We start from the raw sequence: 23,123 nt of genomic DNA on the forward strand, positions 1-23,123 counted from the left end.
GGTCTGTTCTGGGAATTAGCTCGGTTCCAGCTCCGGAGCGCCCTCTGCAGGCTGGTGATCTGCCTGTCCTCTGGCCCCCCATGTCCCTCCCTGGGCACGATGCCCTTTTACATGGGGTGCTGCCCCCTGGCAGTAACCCCTTTCTCTCAGGGTCTCCCCTCCCTGGGAAACCCCCACCCTCTATCCCCACCTTACCTCAGTATAGGGCTACTGCTAGTCATTGTCTAGCCCCACACCCTGGGGCAGACTGCAGTATCAGCCTACTCATCACTGGCAAGGTTGGGTTTGGACCTGCTGCCTTGGCCTACCCCTGGGCTGCCCCCTGCAACCCCCTAGTACCCATTGGCCTTCTGCTAGGCCGCAGCGTGAGGCTTTCCAGGCTAGAGCTCCTCAGCCTGTCCCCAGCCCTGTTTCACTCAGGTACCCTGTGTCTAGCTCCCTGCAGCCAGGCCCATCTCCCTCTACAAACAGAGAGAGACTATTTGGGCTCCTGGCTTACAGCCTCTTATAGGGGCCAGCTGGGCCTGATTGGGGCATGGCCCAGCTGCAGCCACCTCCCAATCAGCCCATCTTAGTAGCTCCCAGCCACAGCCTTCCCCCAGTGCTGTTTTAAGCCCTTCAGGGCAGGAGCAGGGTAAGCACCCTGCTACACAGGGATACTGCACTTCCCTGTGACAGCTGCATCTGTAGCAGGTTTCAGCTTTCAAACTTCAAGCTCCTTTTGATGCAGCCATGCTTAAAACAAAGAGAGAGCAACAACAAAACCAGAGAAGAAAGCATGGCTAGTTTTTGTTACTCAAAAGAAATATGGGATTTTTCACATAACTATAATCCCAAGAAATGGTTGAATTTCATCTTTGAACAAAGACTATGCATGGCAAATGTCACCCCAAAGTGACTGATTAGAAAACCGATGAGCATATGAAAATAGCATTTTATCTTGGAAAGTATTTCATGACCTTAACTTAGTGTTCAATATTGGCACAATCTCTGTGATTGTTAGTAACCATCACAGTAATAAAACAGTATTGGTTATAGCCTAGGCTGATGCTCAGCAAGTTTCACTATGCAGATCCCAAATTCAATGCACTTCCATCTCTCCTTTCTTATTCTTGGGATTCTCTCTTGAACAGAAACTGTTAATCATACTAAACTGAAGGCTTTGTGATGCAGTCACATGACTATTAGGAACTATGATGGAAGTTAAATTCCACTTGTGATCTTCCTACAATGGCAGGGTTGCCAGGCCTCCAGGATTGTCCTGGAGTCTCTAGGAATTAAAGATTACTCTTTAATTAAGGATTATATCATGTGATGAAACCTCCAGCAATACTCCCCACCAAAATTGGTAACCCTATGCAATGGTGAACCAATGGTGTGCAATGTACATTTCATTAGCACATACTAGAGCAGAGGAGCAGCTGAAACATCCTAGCACACATTGGCGCTTGTCCTTATTGTAAATCAGATGAGCCAGCTGAGGAATGCACTCTCACTGTAGAAGAGGATGGGAAGGTAGCATGTGTGCACTTTTATGTCACATGTATGGTGGAGGGTATGTATATATATGCCACACTATAGCAGCCAGGAGGGCTATAAACTTTTTTTTTTTCCAAATGAAAGCTGAGATTCTCAGGTAATCACATTACTTCAGGAGCTGAGGCTTCAAGAAAAATATCAAATATTCCAAGACTCATGATGTAATTGTGAGCATTGGTGACACGGGTGAAAGTAGGACAGGAAGAAGATGATGTGTTTTAGTGTGGTATATATGTGGGCAATGAGTACAGACAAGAAGAGCAAGGAGAGGTCAGGTGGTGTGGGTGTAACCAAGGGAAAAAGGAAACAAGGGCATGGTAGCTGAACAGAGTGAAGAAGATAGTGTTTGACTGACATTCAAGACTGTGCCAAATCATGGTATTTTAAAAAAGAAATAAATCATGTGACACTCAATAGCAAAATGGTAGTGTCACTGGATTAGTGAATTTACCCACAGCACCATCTTTCCCTCTCTTACTGTTTAATCAGCATGACAAGCAGAAACGTAATAGGACCCTGTGAACAAATGAAGCTTTAGTATCTGTTTTCTTATTATTATTACAAGGCAAATGTTATATTTTAGAATATTCTTTATTTTATAATTATAATCTCTATCCTGATATAGTGAGGTTATGTTTTTGTCTGGCTATACCAGAAGAAAGAAAGGAGACACTTGGTATGGTTAATTAGGCCACAACTTTATTATTAGATCTCTGGGACTACCTGGCAGATTAAAGTGTGCAGTGCAGTTAACTATATGATCGTTTCAATGTCTACCCAGACGCTTCCATTAGCCCCGCCCCATTCCATCCTGGTTCCCAGCCAAGCCGTTGCTGGAACCTTACCATCCCCCCTCAAATGAGGGTCAAGGTAGGCTATAAAGGAGGGGGGGTTGGATCCCTTCCATACCAATCATAAGCACCTTAAACTCCCCTCCTCCCCACCGCCCATTCCACTCCTTTAACAAATACCTCCTTTAAATCATTTATCAAGCCATTTATCTGGTCATTGTATCCCCTCTGTACCAGATACCTGCATTGGACGTCCGCCCCACACTTACATAATGAGTTGTGACATCATAATCTTAACTCCCATTCGCTACTCACCCTAACAAAGCCCCCCTGAATCTACTGTTGAGAAGGTGGAGAAGCCTCCAGTCCTCCTTGGCCAATCTGGTGGTAAGAGAGAAATTCCTTCCAGCCCCTCAGGAAAGGAGCAACCAGCATAGTGTCCACAGCCGGTACTGACCAAACCTGGTATTTTGCCACTTCCAAGACTGGGACAGTGGGTGGCTGGGGAAAGAAGGGCTTCTCCTGCTGGGCTTGCCCTTTACCAGCTCCCTTCCCTTCTGGTCCCTGGGGATGAGTCAGCATCGCCACACTGACCCGCTTTGCTTCTGCAGCAGCATCCATGCTTCTCTATCCTCCCCCATCCTTAAAGCGATATGTATGCCTTCCCCCAGCAAGCTAGATAATACCACCCTTCACCCCCGCTTACGGTGCAGTGTGATCAATCTCCTCAATTCTATCTAAAATTAGCTTTAAATAATCCACTGATAAAATTCAATATTAAATACTTCCATTATGATGTATAATAATTGGTTTATGGTAATAAACTCTTTTGAATATTAATTTGTATTTTACACCAGATCAATTTGATGTTAATTATTTTAGAGGGGAAATGATTAGAGCTAGGATTTTGTGTAAAATATACTTTATATTGGTATATCAGTAGACATAATACTATATTACTGGGATGTTTAAATCATGAATAGAAGCCCTAAGATTTTTTTCTCTTTCTTTCTTAGCCTAAACTCAGTTAGTAGTCGGAGGAACTGACTTTTCCCGATAAGCTAAACATTTAATTTAACTCTATGCTTACATGCTCTATGCTTACCTACTCTATGCTCTAACAAGTTTTTCATTTTCTTGGTATCTTTTTGTGTAATCATGAGGAAATGCTTTTGCTGCAAGTGTCTGCTGTTTATGCTGGTATGTTCTGGGATCCCAGTGGCTGAACGTTTTTTGTAAGTTCTTCGTAAATCTGAACAGTGGGTGATGTCATCCACTCATGAAACTGAACACTCTGTCTGAACAGCTTTGAACTGCAGATTTGATTTTGGAATGTTTCTGTGGAGCTTCAAAAGACGCTCTTCTGTCCAGCTGCAATACTGACTTTTACAGCGTTTGTGCAAGGCTAGTGAGAAAATTGTTTATCTAAGCTTCATTTGATGCCAGTGGGATCTTCAGGGATGTTGTTATATGAAAGACCTGCTAAGTCTGCTCATTCTTGAGCAACAATTAGGTTGCCAATCCCACATATTTTCTTTAAATTAATTACCCCATCCTACAGAAATAAACAAACAAAAGACCTTAATTAAGATGGTAAATAAATATCCATTGATTTAAACCCACATAATTAGCGTCATTTTTTAAAATTCATGACATTCATAGATAAGCTTCCACCAATATCCTTAATTTTGACTCCCACATCCTTGCTCACTGTCCTACCCAGGTGACAGCATAGCTAGGGATGGCATCTTGAGAATTTTTTAAAGTAATTAACTAAGAATGTTTTTGTTTTTAATTAATATCTTTTCTTTCAATTTCATTTTATTTCTCCATGTTACATTTCTTCTTTCTTCTGAAAGAAAGCTAAAACAATTTTCAAATCCTGCCCCCTAATTCCCCTGATGACTTTTTAATTTGCCTGTTCTTCTCCCTCTCTCTCTTAGTTGTGTTTCTGGCCCTTCCATAAAAAGGAGAAAAATAGGGAAAGAAAAATAAGTAACAAGAGAAAGCTAATATGTGTTTAGCATCCCACAAGATGTTTCCCCTGTGGCTAATCAGAGTTATAATACTACTGGGAGTGCTCTTCAGATGCTGTTGGGGTCATCTTACATTACTGTGCTGCTTCCGTTTCTCCCTGAAGTGATGTGCGCTGCATTGGAGTAGACAGCGGAGGCAATGATGTAATGCAACAAGACAAGACAGCTGGGCCTGGAGGTAATGGGAGATCACTCCCTGCAGTATGAACTTTTACAATCAAATAGGTGGACAGCCCTCTTAAAGTTGGGACATTCATGTACATAGGCACCAGTCAGGAGCCCATTGTGGTCTGTGATTCACTCGTTCCTACACAGGCTTGCCCCCAGTGACATGATTAGAAACAACGCTGCAGAATGCTAATGAGAATATCTGAAATATCTATATTGAAATGTACTAGTACAAAATCCATGTTGACCATGGCCTCAGATCCTAGCAGCTGTGGGATGACAGACCAGTTGCATGGAGAGATCCTGTTTGCTCTGATGATTTCACACTTAGCAACAATATTATGGGCCGTATTATGTACTCAGTCATATGCACAACTTGATGTCATTTGTTGATGATATGATGTAGCCCTAAGTAATTCAGTGTTTATATTTATGTACAATGACTGTACAATGTACTCTGGTCCTCTGGGAATAGTAAGAGGGTTGCATTTGCCACACCGATCTGACGCCTGTATTACTAGGAGCCACAATGGATATATATACACATATATATATATATATGTGTATATATATCTATATCTATATCTATATCTATATATATATACATATATATATATATATCTATATATATATTAGGATTTTCCTAATATCTATCTATCTATCTATCTATCTATATTAGGAAAATCCTATAATTTATCCATATTTATCCTATAATTTATCCTATAAATTATAGGATTTTCCTAATATATATATATATTAGGAAAATCCTATAATTTATCCATATATATTTTTATAGTGAATGTGAAATTACCTTTGATAAAGAGTTTGTCCTTGCATTCACATAAGTGCACTTGCCATTGATACAAAGCTAATGCAAATATCTAGCAATGTGAAGCAGACGAATCTACCATGCAGCCTGATCAATTATTGTGTCTGTACCAAGCTTAGTTTAGCACAAGCTCTTTTCATGATAGGTAGCTAAACAGAAGTTTCTCGTTGACTGGGAGATTGATGACATATGTGATAAAGACCAATAAAAGTTTTTATTACCAACCAGATAAGTCCACTCATTAATATAACGAAACATAAAGCAATATACCGAGAGATAGGTTTTAGAATTGATAGCATACTCACAGATCCTTAAACCTTATGAAAAACAAAGAGAAAAATTCAGGCAATGGAGCACATCAGAGCAGAGTACCAACCAGTTGGCACTATTTCAGGACCTGATGTACCCAACATTTAGAGAATGAAGTCATATCTTTTATACCCATCCTTTATGTAACAATACAAATACGGTACATATTTTACCCTTTTATTTATCATCATAAACTTATTCCTGCCCTTATCCTGTGGGGCAGAAATAAATCCTGTCACATTCTGGGTACCCATAATTATACTTCCGATCACTGACCTAAACATTTGTGTCAATCAGTTTCCTAATAAATCATATACAGCAATGCAGTCTAACTGCCTTGTTACTATAGTACAAACGATTTCAAAAGCCCACAAATTAGCCCCCTATTTCAAGTTAACTTTTGCAAGCTTAGGGTGTTACCTGTCCTTCTGGGGTCATTTGTTTATCACATAGAATGTGAAGGCATACTTCTTGAATTGGGATTAAGTCCTCAAGCATACATTAACTAACCTGAAAATCAAGCCTATCACGCCAGGCCTCACACTAATTAAAACAGGCCTTTTTACTATAGCAAAGCCTAACAACCCAATTATTTGTGTTCTCTTACTTGCCCCCAAGCTTGTTTCAATCTAATAAATATTAAACATATCAGTATTATACCTGATAATGTCATTACTAACAATAGGGTGAAATATCAAATTTAGAGATCAAACAGGGCCACAGGTCAACAACCAGAAGTCAATAGATATTCATTCCCAGAGTCAGGCAGTCTCTTAGTTTATAAAGTTTTTCATGTTTTCACAAAAAGTTTCTTTTTTAAAAAATACAATATTTTGGAATTCGCTTCCTTTGAGAGAGAAATCTGGTTTCTTTGATAGTTCTTGAATGTATATAATGTAGAGTGGTTTTTCAAGTGACTGGCTTTTTGTGTTTTGTTATTCCTATAAATTAAATATCAGAAATGGTACCTAAATATAACATGGTGGTATAAACTAAAATGGGAGATGATTATTTTGCAACATGGAAAAAAATAATTAAAAAAAGAAGAAAATTCTTCCCTCTATAAAATTTGACAAAAAAATTAAATTTTTGAAAACAGAACTTTTGAGGTGTTTTAATCACTTTATGGGACACTGATGTGGGAATAAAGACAAAACACTGCATATTAATTGCAGAGTGTGGCAGAAGATAATGGAAATGTAGGTTTAGATATCTGGTGTCTGATTTATAGTCACAAAAATAACATAATTCAGAATCAAGGCTGAACTTTATTTTGCCCTGTTATGCTCAGCTGTTGCAAAGCATTAAGGCACTGTATGTAAAGTTTCCAGATGTTTGATGACCCAGGTACTGGCTATACATGATATGATGGGTTGAAGATGGAAGTTAAGTATTTTCTGAATTTATTTGTGCAGGTTTAAATTAAATGTTGAGGTGTATTTTTTACTTTTTAAAAATAGTTTATCTACTTTAAATGTGGTTGTCTGCACCTTTTACCCTTGTCTTTTCCCTTTTTAAAAAAAATCCAAACCTTACAGATAGAGATTTATTTTAGCTTCACAATACTCCAGTGAAATAGACTGGGTGTTTGTGTGTTATCAAAGGTCACAAAGGAAATATGTTGCAGAGTTGGCAATGTAACTCAGGGCTCCAGTTGTGCAGCCTTATACAAACTGGATGAAATATTGGCCTTGTTGACGTGAATGAGAAAACTTGTATTAGCTACAGTGAGGTCAGAATTTCACTCTAGTTCACTCTATAACTGAGGAAATAAGTTACAGCAAATAGTTTTATTTCCTCCCATTTATCTATTCAAAAGTATTTTACATTTTTGACAAAAAAATCTCTGGAGTATTCAACAGTCTGTATTTGCTACTCAAACTGTTAGTTGTGTTTAGTCAAGTAAATCAAATGGTTTTATTATTTTTTGTTTATATAAGCACTTTGGTGAAAATGTTTGTTTGTACAAATCTAAAAGTTTAATTCTATGCCAGTGAAATTCATTCAGATGAAAGTTAGTGGAAAACCACCACATAATGGGCACAGGTGTGGCTCAAGTGAGTTCACTTTTAAATTCAAGTGAATAGTTCTGGAGAGATTTTTGAGTGGATGTATGATCCCAGATGTGCCCGGCTGTCCTGTACCCTGTCCACAAGAACATCCATCAACAATAGTGTCGTTAGTGGGTGATACTGAAAATATATTACTTTTTATTTCTTTTGTGTAAAAACATTTTTGACTATAAACATACATTAACATCATAAAACTATTCTTACATAAAACATGTTCTTGGGGAACTCTTCTCTCTACATATTTGTTGTCACCTTCACCATTATGTAATGTTTGGGGATTTAGGGATGGAGAATGTGTCTTCATTTAAATTCATCAGTAATCTCTCAATTCCTTTCAGTGTAACATTTCAATATAAAATGTGTTTGCTCTGGTGGCAGGTTAAATACAAAGAGCAATTCAATAAGGAAATGAAGAATCACCAGTATAACCCTCTTGGCAGTGCTTCTTTCAAGCAAGCACAGATGGCATCCACCTTGGCGAGTGATGTAAGTGCAGTTGTTCTGTGTTCTGCCTCTCAGAATGTACGGTATATTGATATTGGTATCCTCAAAACATCACGATTTTCTTGTGAACCAATTGTGCATCTTATTTGATTTACCAAGAGCAACAGCTCACAATATGTATTGTATCTATATATGCAGAGCTGGGAAATTGAATTTGGAGTTTAACATGGAAATCAGTTTGAAAGCTGGTTGAAAGTAGAATTCAGAGCCATGGGACCCATTGCACAGTAGTACATATAGGGCACCAGCCAGTTCAACCCCCACTTATGATGAAGCCCTTCTCCTGATAGTGCCTTCAATGCACCCTTCATAGCCTTTTCCTGCCTGCAATCCTCCTTAGGCTGTGACAAATCCCAGCTCCTTGTTTGTGAGGCTCCAAAGATTTTGATGAATTGCTGGATATGCACATGAACCGGGAGATGGAGCCAAAGTGCAGCATTTCAAGAAAGGAGAACAGTTAGGAGATTTCATGTATGTCTCTGCCTGCTGCAGTCAGACTCAGATGGGAGAAAGCACATGTACATGTGGTGCTGCAATGCTGACAGAATGTTTAACAATGCTTTCATGTGGTTAATGTCATAAATTGGGGCTGTTCTTAGAGGCAGTAGTATGGTTCTGGATAACTTAGGGGCAGATTGCACATGGCCCCTTTGGTGCTGTGCAAAGAAAGGGAGGTTGCAAGGAATCTTACTTCCCCTTTGTGTGGTTTGGGTAATTGCCAGGCACAATTGTGCAGGGACTGCTCCCTCTTTACTTGTAAAGGCTGCAAGAGTACAGGGCCCCTGTATGCTCTGCCCCAGTCAGTGGAGTAAGATCCATAAAATAGTAAAAAAAATCATGCCCCTAGCAAACGTTACGCTGCTGAAACTTTTAAAGTTTAGACCAAACGTAAGAAAAGGGAGGACGTATTATATCATGAGGATCTTAACCAGGGTTTTCTAATGTGTGTATGGGGAGACTCAGGAGGGGTTGGGTAACTGCATGAAGGACGAATTGGTGTGGGGGGAATATGGTTCTGTTTGTAGTTAAAATGAATTATTACTCAGAGTTCTGTATTAATATGTCTAGTAAGGAATGTATCTGTCAAAAACATTTCATGAATCTTTTTGGTTGTCTGTTTTGTTAGACATACTTGCTGACAGGTATTTTGAAATAAATTAACAAATATAATAGAAACTGGTGTGAATATGTTGTGTTATTTAAACAAATAAAATATGCAGAATTTTAAAATATTGTGCATAGAATTTTTAATTTTTGTTTCAGAATTTTTAATTTTGGGGGGCAGAATTCCCCCAGGAGTAATGTAGGCAGGATGCCAGGGGGCTTGATTGGTTTCGTTTTCCCAAAGGGGAAACTCAACTTTTAAAAGTTTGGGAAACACAGCTATTGGGCATGTGTATGATTTGCCATTTCATCGCATGATTAGGTTCTCTCCCATCTAAGGCTCCACTGATTCTTGTTACTTAAAAGCAAACTATATTAAATAAAATACATGTACAAAATACTGCTTGATCGTGGGGTAGCTACTCTATAAAGATTTTTTTTTTGCACACAAGCAGTTGATGAAAAATAATCTGACTCAAGGGAAGAAAAGCAAGAATTACCAATGAATAATATAAAGTTAATGATAAATTGTCCAACACTGTAGAACAATAATGTTTAAAGATAAGATTCAAATAAAAATCAATAAGAAGGTATTTCTGATGTATATATCTGCTATAGTTTTGAAAAGTCTTACAAAATCTGTTTTGATTAACTTTACCCATTTTGAAATGTTTGAGTAGTTATCAAAATATTTGCTCACTAGTGGAAAGGAAGCCTCACTGTATATTGATTTTTTCCAAATAGTAGTAAATGAGCACCACCTAGTGGCCATTGCACATAACTCATGCAAGCACTTTGGTAAGATTTTTCTTTTTTTGTTTTTGTTTTTATAGTGTACAATATAAATAGAACTTGCTGTATAGTTCACAGGTCTTCACCTTGCTATACTCTGTATTCGGTTTTCAGGTGAAATACAAAAAAGATATGGTGGAAAGTCTACACAATCCAGCTTCAGACCTACCAAACTTGCTATATTTAGAGCATGCTTTAAATGCCAGCAAAATGCACAGTAATGTAAGTTGGCTTTTAATTATTACCTTTTAATGTACTTATATAAGGAAAATGTAGTCATTTATTTAAGTATCAGAGGGGTAGCCGTGTTAGTGTGGATCTGTAAAAAGCGACAGAGTCCTCTGGCACCTTACAGACTAACAGACATATTGGAGCATAAGCTTTCGTGGGTGAATACCCACTGCGTCAGACGAAAGCTTATGCGCCAATACGTCTGTTAGTCTATAAGGTGCCACAGGACTCTATGTTGCCATTTATTTAATTTACTGCAGAATGTATCACACGCATGGCATTGTCTTCCTGGTTTTGATCACAGGCCTTCTGGCTAAGAAGAGAAACATTATTTCTCTCTCTATAGCCTTTGAAGCCTTTGAAGGCAAGGTTCCCCTTGCTTCTATTTTACTCTAAGTAAGCCTTGAAATCCACCTGTAAAGCCCTACTTCTGGCACAAAATAATCCAGCTATCCAGTTTGAATCTGATTCTTCGCATTACCCTTCTGTGAACTGAAACTCCCCCACAGCTGCTCCTTTACTAAGTACTCATTCTTTCTTTAGCCCCCTTTTCTTTTGCATCAGTATCTTTCTCCCTTAGCCAAGGTTAAATTCAGAAAGGGAATGCCTATCAATTTGTACTGATCATATCCCAATCTATAGATCTCCAGGATTTAGGCCCTTCTTCACTTTCTGCTTACCAAAATATTCATCCTTGCTTGGCCTAACTGTAGCTTCCCTCAATTTAATGCATTTAAAATTGATATTTTTCACTAGCTAGTTAAATGAGCACCATCAGTGTGAACTTTGGAACTTCCTTCTTCTACTTATCTCACATAAGACAAGAACCTAGATGCTCAGCTTATCTTCAAATTCCCTAATGTCTATATATCTGCCTACTCTCACCTATAAAACATTTTCATCTGACATGATTTCTACCATTCCTTTGCCCAAACAGTGGTTGGTTCCTACATGATTTTCATCCCTACAACTAGAGACATTTGTGGTCTCCCTAAAAGTTAACTCTCTGGACTATGCTTTGTCCAAAAGCTGGTGGGTAATCTTGGCTGTGATCAGAAACAAGAACATTTCATATCCATCCCATATAGCAGGCTTCATTAGCTATTTGTCAAGTACAAAATATCTTGGGGTTATTTACACTGCTGCACACTCCTTACAGTGGCATGTATAGTACGTACACTACATGGCCCCCTAGCATGGGCAGACATTGCAGTGTAGATAGCGAGGCACTGCTTAAGTGAGTAAAGACGCACTTGAATCCTGTGGGGATGTTCACTACATGGCTCTCTACCAGGGCCGGCTCTAGGTTTTTTGCCGCCCCAAGCAAAACAATTTTTGGCTGCCCCCACCCCAGCCCTGGGCTCCCCACCGCACCCCCCTCTTGCCCCAGCACTGGGCTCTCCACCCCCGACCCGCACCCCCCCAACCCCCCAGCCCTGGGCTCTTCCCCCCCTTCCCCCCGTGCTGCCCCAGCTCTGGGCTCCCTCCTTCCCCCCAACAGTGCCCCCCCTGCCATCACAGCCCTGGGCTCTGTCCCCTCCACCTGCACCCCCTGCCGCCCCAGCCTTGGGTCACTGGTAACTCGCTCTCAGGACGGGTCATTCAGCAGGAATTTTGGATGTGCACACAACACAGACAGGATTGGTTCCCATATGATTACAGAACTGCAGTAAAGTGGAACAATTTTCAGCTTGTGAGATTGGAGGATAGCTGCATGCATATTATAAGACTGTCCTCCATAAATGAGGAAAAGTTGAGGTGCCTTTATTCTTTTGTTCCGCTCTTTGTTTCTATAGGGAATTTGCCTATGCAATATCACTGTCTTCCTTTTAAACAAATAACACTTAAAAAAAAAAGGCAATGGCTGTTGAAAATAGCAATTCCAGTCCTAAAAACCACTGGAAAGCATTTCTTGCTCAATGTTATCCTATTTTTCTACAGCAAATTACAGTGGATCAGTATATTTGATTTGGGAGAAATGAAGTAACAGCTGCCCAAATTGAGCTTGAGCACTCCTGAATTTTGAGGTGTTCAAATCTGGAAGGCAGATGCTAGATTCCCTTTCTGAATATTAGCTAAATCTGGAAAGGAAAAGTCAATGTCTGCTTCCATGGCTCAGAAGTGGAAATCCTCCTACGTGCCTGGTACTGTATCTAAAGCTGCTCAGGTCCAGTAGAGCCTCCCCTCCCTTACTTTTCATTTTAAATTCTAGTGGGATCCACATACCTCCCCTTGCTAGGCTTCAGAGAGAGAGGGGCACTGTCTATTTAGTCCACCCAATTCCTTCTTTGGGGGCTGCAAGGTGAGGTCACACCAGTATCTCTTATCCATTCTGGGGATGTCTTCTGAAGGGGATATCTGGGCCAAAGCCTTCTACTCCTTGGGCACACTTGTTCCTCATTCACAGTGCCACCCCACTCTAGCAGTGAGCTCTCCATTCACAGCAAGCTGCAGCATGAGGTTTCAGCTACCATACTCCTTCCTCCTCCCTTTCCTGTTGAGAGCAGCCAAGGGAATGCTGGGAAATGTAGTTCTTTCCCTGCTCCAGGGCTGGCTCTATAGGCAGAGAGCTAACCAAGGAGTTACTGCTCCCAGGGCGCCCTGTTGGTTCTCAGCTTCCAGGCTGGATCCCTGCTGGCTGCTGCCCTTGCAAATGGGCTGCCCAAGCACCTGCTTGCTTTGCTGGTGCCTAGAGCTGCCCCTGCTCTCTACGTGCCCAAGCAGTGCCCTCCCCATCTACACAGCTATTTTTAGCAGTGTAGTCTCCCACAGCCTCCCTGCTGCCAAAGTCTTTCTCCGACTCAAGAAAAGGCTCCAGCAGTGGGGAAAGGCTCTGGCAGCTCCCTGCTGCCAGAGCCTTTCCCTGCAGCAGGAAGCTGCTGGAACATGTCTGTGGCAACAGGGAAAGGCTCTGCCAAGGGGGAGGCTCCACTGACAGAGCCTTTCTCCACTGCCTTCCCCCTGCCAGAGCCTTTCACTGATGCATGTAGCTACATGCACCCTACATGCCACCATCAGTGTTGTGCAGTGTAGATGTATTTTTAATCTTCAAAATCCTTCATGGTCTTGATCTTTCCCCTGCCCCCATATCTCTGACTTATTTTTATTTGTTCTCCAGCCTTTCCCTATGCTTCTCATATTCCATCTTTTTTGTGTTCCTCCTCCTTCTCTCTCCATAATGAACAGCAGATCTTCTTCTAGTCTGCTTCAATATCTGGAACAGCCTCTCTGCCCCTAATGGTCTCAAGATCTATTTTCTTCTACCCTACCTACAGTATGACATACCAACTGCTGTTAAAAGAGCAGTTACTGAACCTTTTAGTTTCTACATAGTCCACAGTTCTTCCCTGAAATGTGTATTTCTGTTCATCATTATCCTGATGTATCCACACCTATCACCTGTGTGATACATTGTAACGTACACGGTGTTATTGTACTTCATGTTTTGACAATGATTTTCTGCAAATAATTGTTTGTATGAACGGCTCCACAAAAACATATTAACGGTATTTTATTGCAAAAATGTAATTCAAGCTGGTGTTTTGTAAGGATAAGTTATAACATTTAGAGGGAAATCCAGAAATGTGCATATATACACAAATACACAGTTGCAGATTTTGTGAGACAGACGTCACTACATATCTGATTTCAGATGAGAAATGAGATAGAAGGGTCAAGTTCTGCCCTCAGATTCCCTAGATATTTATTGCTTATCATTTGAAATCTAGATTTAAATTTTCACACACAGCCAATCTGAAATGTAGCAGCTTTTATATTAGCTTCATTTGTTCTAATTGTAGAAGGTCTTTGAGGTTTGTAACTGATCAAATACTGAATAGATAGATTTTAGATTATAATAGCTTCATTTTCATACAACATTTTGGGGTGAGTGGAATATTTTCTGTTTATTTTGAAAGAGTTTCTGAAGAATGCAAATTCAAATGTATAAAGTGCTGTGTACATATTTTGAAGGGATAAAATTTACCAAGAGCAAAGAGTGTTCTTCCATTATGTACTCAATGCTTTATTTTATTTGTAATTACATCGTGTGAACATCAATCCACAGATAACACGGACAAGATAATAGATCTAAGATTTCCTGTTGTTATTAATACAATTTAATTTCAAATTAACACAGTTATTTGAAACAAGTTAGACAAGTACAGAATTTGTACTTGTCCAGGAGACCAGTTCTGCATCTGGAATTTAGTATAGTAAGAATAATGTATCCTATCTCAATTGCTTTTCTAAATTACTTTTTATTGAATTTTATTACTTGAGGAATGGACTTTAAATATCCAGGTTCTGCACATATATATATATTTGTTACCATAAGAGAATATATGTAAATATTGTGTGAATTTATAATTATTTTCACTAGGAGGCAAATGGACACCATCAAATATGCTTTCTTGTCCTTTGAGCCTAAATAATATTAATTCTTTATTTTTCACAAGCAAAAATCTTTAATATTTGTATAAATAAGACAGGTGTTTTAAAAAACTCTTCTGAACTTTCTGGCTGTTTTTTGCCATTGTTTTCACTCCACCACATGTTGTCCCAAAATTGAGTTATTTCTAATTGTTTAAGATTCAGTATCAGAGTTAGGTACTTTATGTTATGGTATTGAACAGTACTTTATGTTATGTTGTTTCTTTTATGTTGCTCTTTAAATTGAAACCAGTCAATTTTATATCTAAAAACATGCTTTGCTATTCTTTGTTTCAGTATGAATACAAGAAACTCTTTGAGAAAAGCAAGGGGCACTATCATTTTGCCCTGGATACAACTGAACAGATGCATCACAAAGAAAATGCTGTGCTCCAAAGTCAGGTATACACAAATTGTAAATAAACCTTATGAAGTGACAAAAACAGCTTCCTTACAGTTACTAAATCATGCACAAATCCCATGACAAATTACAGTGATTTGAGATGCATATAAAGTGACGAGGGTTGCAAGTGGGAGCAGCTGAGTGCCTACATGTTGAATGTTGCAGGAGTGAGGCCTAATGCCACACGTCAACAGGGAAGAAGGTTTTTAAAACTTCTTAAATTCAGACACTGCTGCATTGTTAAAAAAGATCATGAAATTAAAATATCACCCATCTTGAATGTAACATTTTGGTCCTTAACTCCTTCGGTTTCACAGTAGATAAAACCTTCAGTGTCTAGCTTTGTGATGTTTGCCATATCTTTCTCTGATTAGGATGAATAACATAAATGCATGTGACCATACATGAGCCTTGTTGATAAATCTGAGTTGTAAATTCATTCATTCTCATCAATTAAAAGTACAAGGCTCATCAAAAGTTCAGGATCCCAAGCCGAAAGATGTCTGCTTCCTTGCTGCACAAGTTATAATCAAAAAGCATATTACAATGTCCTCAGAGTTATGTCCATCAATATTTTTATAACAAGTTTTAGGGCCAAATTCAGGTTGTCTGTACTGCCTAAGCATATACAAGAAAAGAGGGAGACATGGAATAGAATGTAAAACCAACAGCAGGTCTCTTTGAAGCAAAGGGTTAACTCTGGCTTCCTTCCCTTTTCCCTTGTGCAGGTTTCAGGAGAGGGTCTTTAAGAATAGTAGCTGGGGAGCCACAGAAGAAAGTGCCTATAGAAAGTCAGGTCTCCACACCAGGTTCTGAGGAGCTGGTTGAACCCTAGGCTTGCATGAGCTTTTTGGTTATACCAACTTTGGCTTATGGCAATGTGTTTTGATTTATGGTTTTATATATGCTCAAAAGGTTATTTTTGCTGAGTATACAGGATACAGTTCATGTCCCTCATTCCTGCTGTCCTCTAAATCCACTGGTCCTGAGCTCTAGAGCATTGTGGCAAGGGCATATGTTACAGCAGAAAACTTTCCCTGGTTTGGATGCCCCACTACACCCACAGAAAGCTTGGCAAAAACATGCAAGTCAATAGCTCTGAGAGGGGGTTTCATTAGGACAGAATTGTCTTACTCCATCCCAATCAAACAATCATCACATTTTGTCATCTGCTATAGTTGTGGAGAATATTTATTTATTTTCTTTTCTTAGGTTAAGTACAAAGAGGATTATGAAAAATCAAAAGGCAGGTCAATGATGGAGTTCCTGGATACGCCAATTTATCAAGTTTCAAAAGACGTTCAAAAGATTCAAAGTGAGGTTGGTGCAATACATGTTTGAGTTGCATAATAGGAAATAAGAAGTAGAAAGGGATCAAAATCTGAACTGTGAATCATGACCGCTTTATCTGTGGGTGGTTTGGATTCTAATTTGCAGATGCAAACCCATGCCTACGATTTAGGTTTCAGGTTGGTTCCATAAGTGGAAGAGACTTATTTTCTGGTTACAGTTTAGATTGAAACAAAATCTTACAGGAACATCTTGTAGGATTTTAATTGAACTTTGAAACCTAGCCTCTGTTTGGTCTTGAAACCCAAACCCTGAACCTAATCCACACCTGAACATCACCTTCCCAGCCTATCTTTAATTATATCCAGTGCTGATGGAATTGTTATAACAGCCTTAGAATGCAATTTGCAATATGTGGCGAGCTAGAAATAATGAGAGTAAAACTGGGCAGAGCCTATACTAGGTCAGTGGGACCCTAGGTCTATTGACTTTTTTCTCTCCTTCCTGTCTGAAACAGAAGCCTGAGTCTTTCATCTTTTTCCTCTCTACTCCTCACCTGGATAACCACTTCATAGAATTTCCCTCCTTCTCTGCTCTGTATGTAGTGAGTGTGTGGTTTATCTGTCCGTATATAGAGTGTGGGTGGGAATACTAATGGTCTGTGCTCATACTGGAAAAGTATATGAGGAAAGGTGGGCAGGGTAAGTGTGTTTCTGGTTTATAAATCCAGGGTGGGTAGAAGTAAGGTTAGTGTTTGGACTTCAAATGCAAATTTCCTGGCTTTTCTGTTCTATTCATGTAGTTTTAAAGAAAAATATACTATCTTGATACTTTCTTAACAGATTACTTTGCCCACATACATCTCCTCTGCTCTGTCCTACCTGCTTCCAAAACTCTGCTTACCATTTATCCAAAATGCTGCTGAAAATTCTCTTTCCCCCATTGCTTTGGCCATGTTACTTCCCTAGTCAAATCCTTCACTAGCTTTTACTCTGCATCAGGTTCTTGGTCCTTGTCCTCATGTTTAAGAGTCCTGCACAGTTTCAGTCCTGTTTACCTTTCTGGTCTCATTTGCTCCAACTTCCCTCCTGTCTGGACACCTCTCATTGGTGGCATTCACTCACATTTTTCTTCATACCTTCTTCCATCGTGTCCAGGTGATTCTATCCTGTTCCTTGTTCACCAGTCAAAACCCCCTTACTATAGTCCAATTCTTTCTCAAAGTTCATTTCTTCCGTGAGTCCATTCAGTGCTGACCCAACTAGTAATAGATGTATAAATACTCATTGTAGTTTAAAAACCCTCCGACCCTAATACAGTCCACTTAGCTTGACCACTAACTTACAGAGTGTCTTATTTATATTTGAATTTGCAGTTTGTGTCTAATTTAGAATGTACTTCCAGCAATATGTCTGTATATGCATGTGCATATAACAGCATGCATCAGTAACTGTTGTTCTGTTTCAACAGAAAGCATATCGCAAAGATTTTGAAGAAGGGCTTAAAGGAAAGGCATCGCTGGATTTAGACAAGACCCCAGAATTCTTGCATGTACAACATGTCACCAAACTTTTGAAAGGGGTAAAGCAGAGGGTTTTTTTTGTTTCTTTGTTATCCTATAAATGGTCAATAAACAGACTAGCTACAAGCTAATGGGTCATGAACCATTTATGTTAATATTTAGCTAGATAAGAATGTGACTTCATGGATAGAAATCCAGAATCTCAGTGCATCATTGAATTATTAGAACTGCCACCTCCCAACATACTTTAGTTGTGCATTCCACATGCTTTTATATCTGAACAATTCAGATTATTGCAACATGTAATTATTATACATATTATATATATATGCTCTCAACAGTATCAATACTTTCTAAAGAATCTTGTATGAACATAAAAATTCTAGCATACCCAAGCCAAGAAACTATATGTTAAATGTAAGCAAGGTTCGAATGAGCTCTCCCCGTGACATCTAGTGATGAGTTGGGGGAAAAGACTTTGGGAGCAGACCCTGTTTGTATAGACATACCTATTCTGCCTAGGTGCCAAGCAGATGGGGTTGCTTTGTCAAAATGATACATTCTGGCTGGCTTTTGGTTACAAATCACTCTAGAATTTGAATGCAGGGGTAATGAAATGCTGTTATAATTATTGTACAAGTAAAGGGCAGCAGACCTGTGCTTAGTGTGCCTTAAACTGAACCTCACTTGCTAAGCAGGGGGTAAGGATGCCATATACCACTGAGGATGAGAGTGGGTGAGAACAGGAGTTTCTGCCTGGTGGTGTGGACTTTGCATAAAGAGTCCTAGACACCATTTCACCTGCCCCTCTCTAGCGTTTGAAGACAGAGCTGATTAGACTCAATTGAGAGTCCTTGTGTCTGGTTGATGATTCCTGGAGCTGACATCACTACTGAGCAAGTCTGGGGCTATGCCATAGATACTGTGTAACCCTTCTGCCAGGCCGAGTTGATAGTAGCAAGGGCCGGGTTCAATACATAGGGGTCCCCTCCCAACAATGTAACGCAAAACCAGCTCAAGCCCCCACCCAGTGACCTGGGAAAATCTTACACACACTCCTGGGTGCCTCAAAGAGGCAATACTTCCCCTCTCGCAAGCACAGAGTCTCGGTGTAGCAGAAAATGTTTAATAACATGAGGTAAACGACATCAGCATTAAATTGGGAAAACACCACAACTAGGGTTATAGACCAAACCATGAGCAAAGACCCACCCAGCAAATTGGGCCGTGTCCTTTCCCTTTGGTTCTTGAGTCCACAACCCCAAAATCACCCAAAGTCTCAAAAGTCCAACAACCCAAAAGTCTCTGGCCCTGGTCAGTGCAGCTCCAGAGTTCAAAAGTTTATCTGCAGAGTTTTACCCCCACCCCGAGTGGAAATGGGGGGAAGGGGCATGCGGGGTGTTAAGGGGCACCTTACGTTGTCTGAGGCCAACTGCCCTGCTTCTCCATGGGGTTCTGCTGCAGCCTTCACCACGAGCCGCTCCAGCCGTCCCACGAACTGCTCCGCTCTGCCAGCTGCTCCGCTCCACTCCTCCAGCCATCCCATGGGCTGCTCCAACCGTCCCGCAAATTGCTTAGCTCCGCTCCAGTCCACTCGCCATCCCATGGCCACTCCAATTGTCCCACAAACTGCTCCGCTCTGCCAGCCACTTAGCAATACCTTCAGGCTCCCCCACTAGTTAACACAGCACTCAGTGATCTCAGCTCTTAGTAATTTTAGCTATTTAGTGATTTCAGCTTGTAGAAGGGGAGCCCCAGTGCTGGTGCACCATTGGCCCAAAGTGAATTCAGCACAGCAGCCTGTAACTAGACTCTTAATGGAATAAAAATTAGGTTTGCTATTCAACAGTGGAGAGAGGAGGAGGTGCAGTTGGTGTTTCAGACCCTCAAAAGGGGCCCACACCACCAGGTACAAATACCTGTCCCCAGCCTCTCTCAATTCACTGGGTTTTGGAACCCATGTCCCTTGTCTAGCGAGTGCTACTTAGTTGATAGTGAGTCCCTCTGTCATAAAACAGTTCCACTGGCCTTGATTCACATAATCAGGGCAACAACACTTTATTCTTCCTGCCCCAATAACAGAGAAACTGGGGATCCCACAGCAGCCAAAGAGACCGTTTGGGCAGCTGTGGGCTCATGCTAGGCAGGGTGGGTGGTGCCTATGCAAACAAGACCAGCCCCTGAAGTTCTTTTGCACAACTTGCCACAATTCACCACCAGATGTCAGGTTAGAGCTCATCCTGACTCTGCTTACGTCGTGTGGGGACAGTGTTGCAGAGAAAGACTACACAGAAACAGCACTGGCAGTGAGGTTCCCCACTATCTGCTGAAATCACTGAGAGCTGGGTTAAGTGGTGGACCCTCAGAACGTGACGTCACAGAGAATGGCAGCCGAGAGATAGTGGTCAGGGATGGAAGAGAGACAGTGGCGGCTGTGAGCCAGTTGCAGAAGGGGGCAGCATCAGAGGCATTGCTTAAGGGTGGGAGGTGAACCCCTGAGAATGCACCCTTGGACTCTGGGTCTTCACTAACCAAGGACAGCCAACTGTGAGTGGGCAGCAGAGGGAGGAGGTGGTGTGTTAGGCACATCAATTTATTGGACTTTCACACATCAAGGTGAGAAACTGAGGCAAAAGACACTGCCCAATGCACTGTGTGGTGGGTGTTTGCCTATGGTCACATAGTTTTGAATTGTGGTTGTGATATTTTCTCAGATTAATATTGGGTTCCTTTACCCTTTTAATACAAGTTTTATTTTGTTGCACACAGACTCAGTGCTTGTGAGTGGGGAAGTATTGCCTCTTAGAGGTGCCATGGGGCAATGTTTAGTTTTCCCAGATTACTGGGTTGGGGGGTCAGGCCAGTTCTATTTTGTATTGTTAAGAGGAACCCCCTAGATATTAAACCCAGCCCTTGTTGTTCCCTACTCCGCCTGACAAAAGGGCTGCCTAAATGCATTCTTTGTGAAGGCTCCAGGTCTCTGGAACTTGCTCCCCGCTATGGTCCGAAATAGCCCAAATCTGGTGAGCTTCTGGGCATGCTACGATAAAAGTCTGTTTCATAGGATTTTGGAAAGGGCTGAAGATACACTTCTCAGAATGATGAAGGAGTGGAAAGGAGCGTTTGGGTAGCTGACAGGCTGGCAGAATTCCCTTTTGAATAATTGTTTTAATGCTGTTGAAGTTCTGCTCCAGTTTTAATTATGCATTAGGGTACCAAGAGCTTTGTATAGCTGTCTTTTTAATATTACTTAAATCAAAATACTTGTTACATCCAACACACATGAAGCAGTTAAATGAAAAAATGAAAATCCATAAAATATAGCTCCGACCATAAATGACATGGTCTACTTTATGCATTTCTTGTGAGAAGTTCCCCAACCATTTTCCTTATCACAGCTGTTGCTTTAATATTTGATTGACTTTCTTCATGTGCCATTTCTGAAAGATGAATATGAAATAGTAAATTAAATCTTCACTCTCAAATAGAAGATTTCTTCTGATATGTTGTAGAAATAAGGGTTTAGGATACCTCTAAAACGAATTTCTGTGGGGATGCTGTAACATTGTTTTCACTGCTCAAAATTCTCCTACCAATAGTCCCTTTCCTTGTACTATTAGACAACTTTTGTTTTCATATCAGGACAGAGTATTAATTTGGATAAATTCCATATATTGAACATATTCATTTGACCAGATTCAGCAGTATATCAGTATTTTTAATTTCATTTCATGCATATTTAGGAATAAAAAATGTCAAATCTGTCCAATATCATCTACATAAATTTGGATTATAACATAGAAGTGTTTAGATTTGTCATATTAAGAATTAACATTTCTACCCTGTCCATTTAAGCAGAATTGAAGATGCCAACATTAAAAACATTTTCACCCGTCTACTTTTGAAGGGTTCCTGCTTTGATTTTTTTTGAATAACTGAATACGTGCATCCCAGATTTTCTCTGGGAAAAGAGACAGTCCTATTTACCTACAAATTTCCTTAAAAAATCCTAGTCTAAGATGGTACGGTGTTGTCAGATAATATTCCTTTACAAACAATTCATCCTCTGGTAAAATGATTTCCTCCCAACAGGACAAATGCTACTTGAGCTTGGTTCAAGATACAGCTTCCTTTGGCAGCACCATTTTGTGCACTTAAGACACTCCCATGCTTATTATGTCGGCCTACTCCCCAAGGAAATGTCAGTTTGCATTTTTCCTTAATGGAGTGCATTAAATGATTTCCTATCTCTCGCCTTTTAAACTCACCCCTCACCACCAGAGAAATAATCCTTTGTCAAAGAGAAGGAGAATATGAGCATTAAAGCAACATTTAGGCACAAGTTTAGACTGTTGAGTTCAAGATAATGTTATCCCCACATCAAAATTCTATTCCAAAAAAAAAAATCAGATAAGCCAAATTATTAACATTTGTTTGTCAAGATGTACGTTCGGGGATATATTGCTTAGTTGTTATGTAAAGGTTCTTATTATACTTTAAGGAAACACCATGGTTTAGGAAAGTAAGAGAAATCAAAGTTATTTCATTTCTTAAATAGGCAATAAATTCTTCATTTCAGAATACTTCATTTCTTAAAAAGGCAATAAAACAATGTGTCTGCTCAGTTGCAATCTCTTCTGTTGGTGTCTCCTTGTGGAGAGCACTCAGCAGAGATTACATCTATTATTACAATGAGACCCGCTTTCTGTAGAAACACAACTTCTTTGGGGGAGAGAGAGAGAGAGAATTATTCCCCATATTAACGGGAGGATCTTCCTGATTATCATAGATGATCCTGATAATTTACTGATGTTAAAGGAAGCTTCTTTAATGCTGGGTGTATCCTCTTTTGTTTGCCTTAAATAAAGGGCTTATAAAAGGACAAAGCATTTTGCTAAATTCTGTAAAATTCAGTAAATAAAGGAAAGCTTTAATTCATTTACTTAAGAAGCCAGTTGAAAAATATTTGCTTAAAATCTCAGTATGTCTTTTAATCCACTCACTCTTTTTAAAAGGGAGTTCAGAGAGCGTAAGTAAAAACCTTAAATTTGGATTAAAGTATCTTTTTGCGGCACTGTCATCAGTTCACATTGCTCATCTAG

At 40.0% G+C, this 23,123-nt stretch overlaps 1 protein-coding gene across 10 annotated transcripts in view; it reads left to right on the plus strand.

The window, feature by feature from the left end:
• Positions 1-23,123, plus strand: part of NEBL (nebulette) — a 410,603-nt gene that overhangs the window by 331,853 nt on the left and 55,627 nt on the right. For 8 of the 10 annotated variants that reach the window (XM_039523592.1, XM_039523598.1, XM_039523591.1 and 5 more), the window contains 5 exons: positions 8,123-8,230; positions 10,259-10,366; positions 15,104-15,208; positions 16,422-16,529; positions 17,970-18,080. The exons of the other annotated variants lie outside the window; for them this stretch is intronic. In XM_039523592.1, the coding sequence (XP_039379526.1) occupies positions 8,123-8,230; positions 10,259-10,366; positions 15,104-15,208; positions 16,422-16,529; positions 17,970-18,080 (540 nt within the window). The remainder of the gene's footprint in view (positions 1-8,122; positions 8,231-10,258; positions 10,367-15,103; positions 15,209-16,421; positions 16,530-17,969; positions 18,081-23,123) is intronic. 10 annotated transcript variants of the gene reach the window in all.

This window comes from Mauremys reevesii, linkage group 2 (genome assembly GCF_016161935.1).
Source record: "Mauremys reevesii isolate NIE-2019 linkage group 2, ASM1616193v1, whole genome shotgun sequence".
Taxonomy (NCBI): domain Eukaryota; kingdom Metazoa; phylum Chordata; order Testudines; family Geoemydidae; genus Mauremys; species Mauremys reevesii.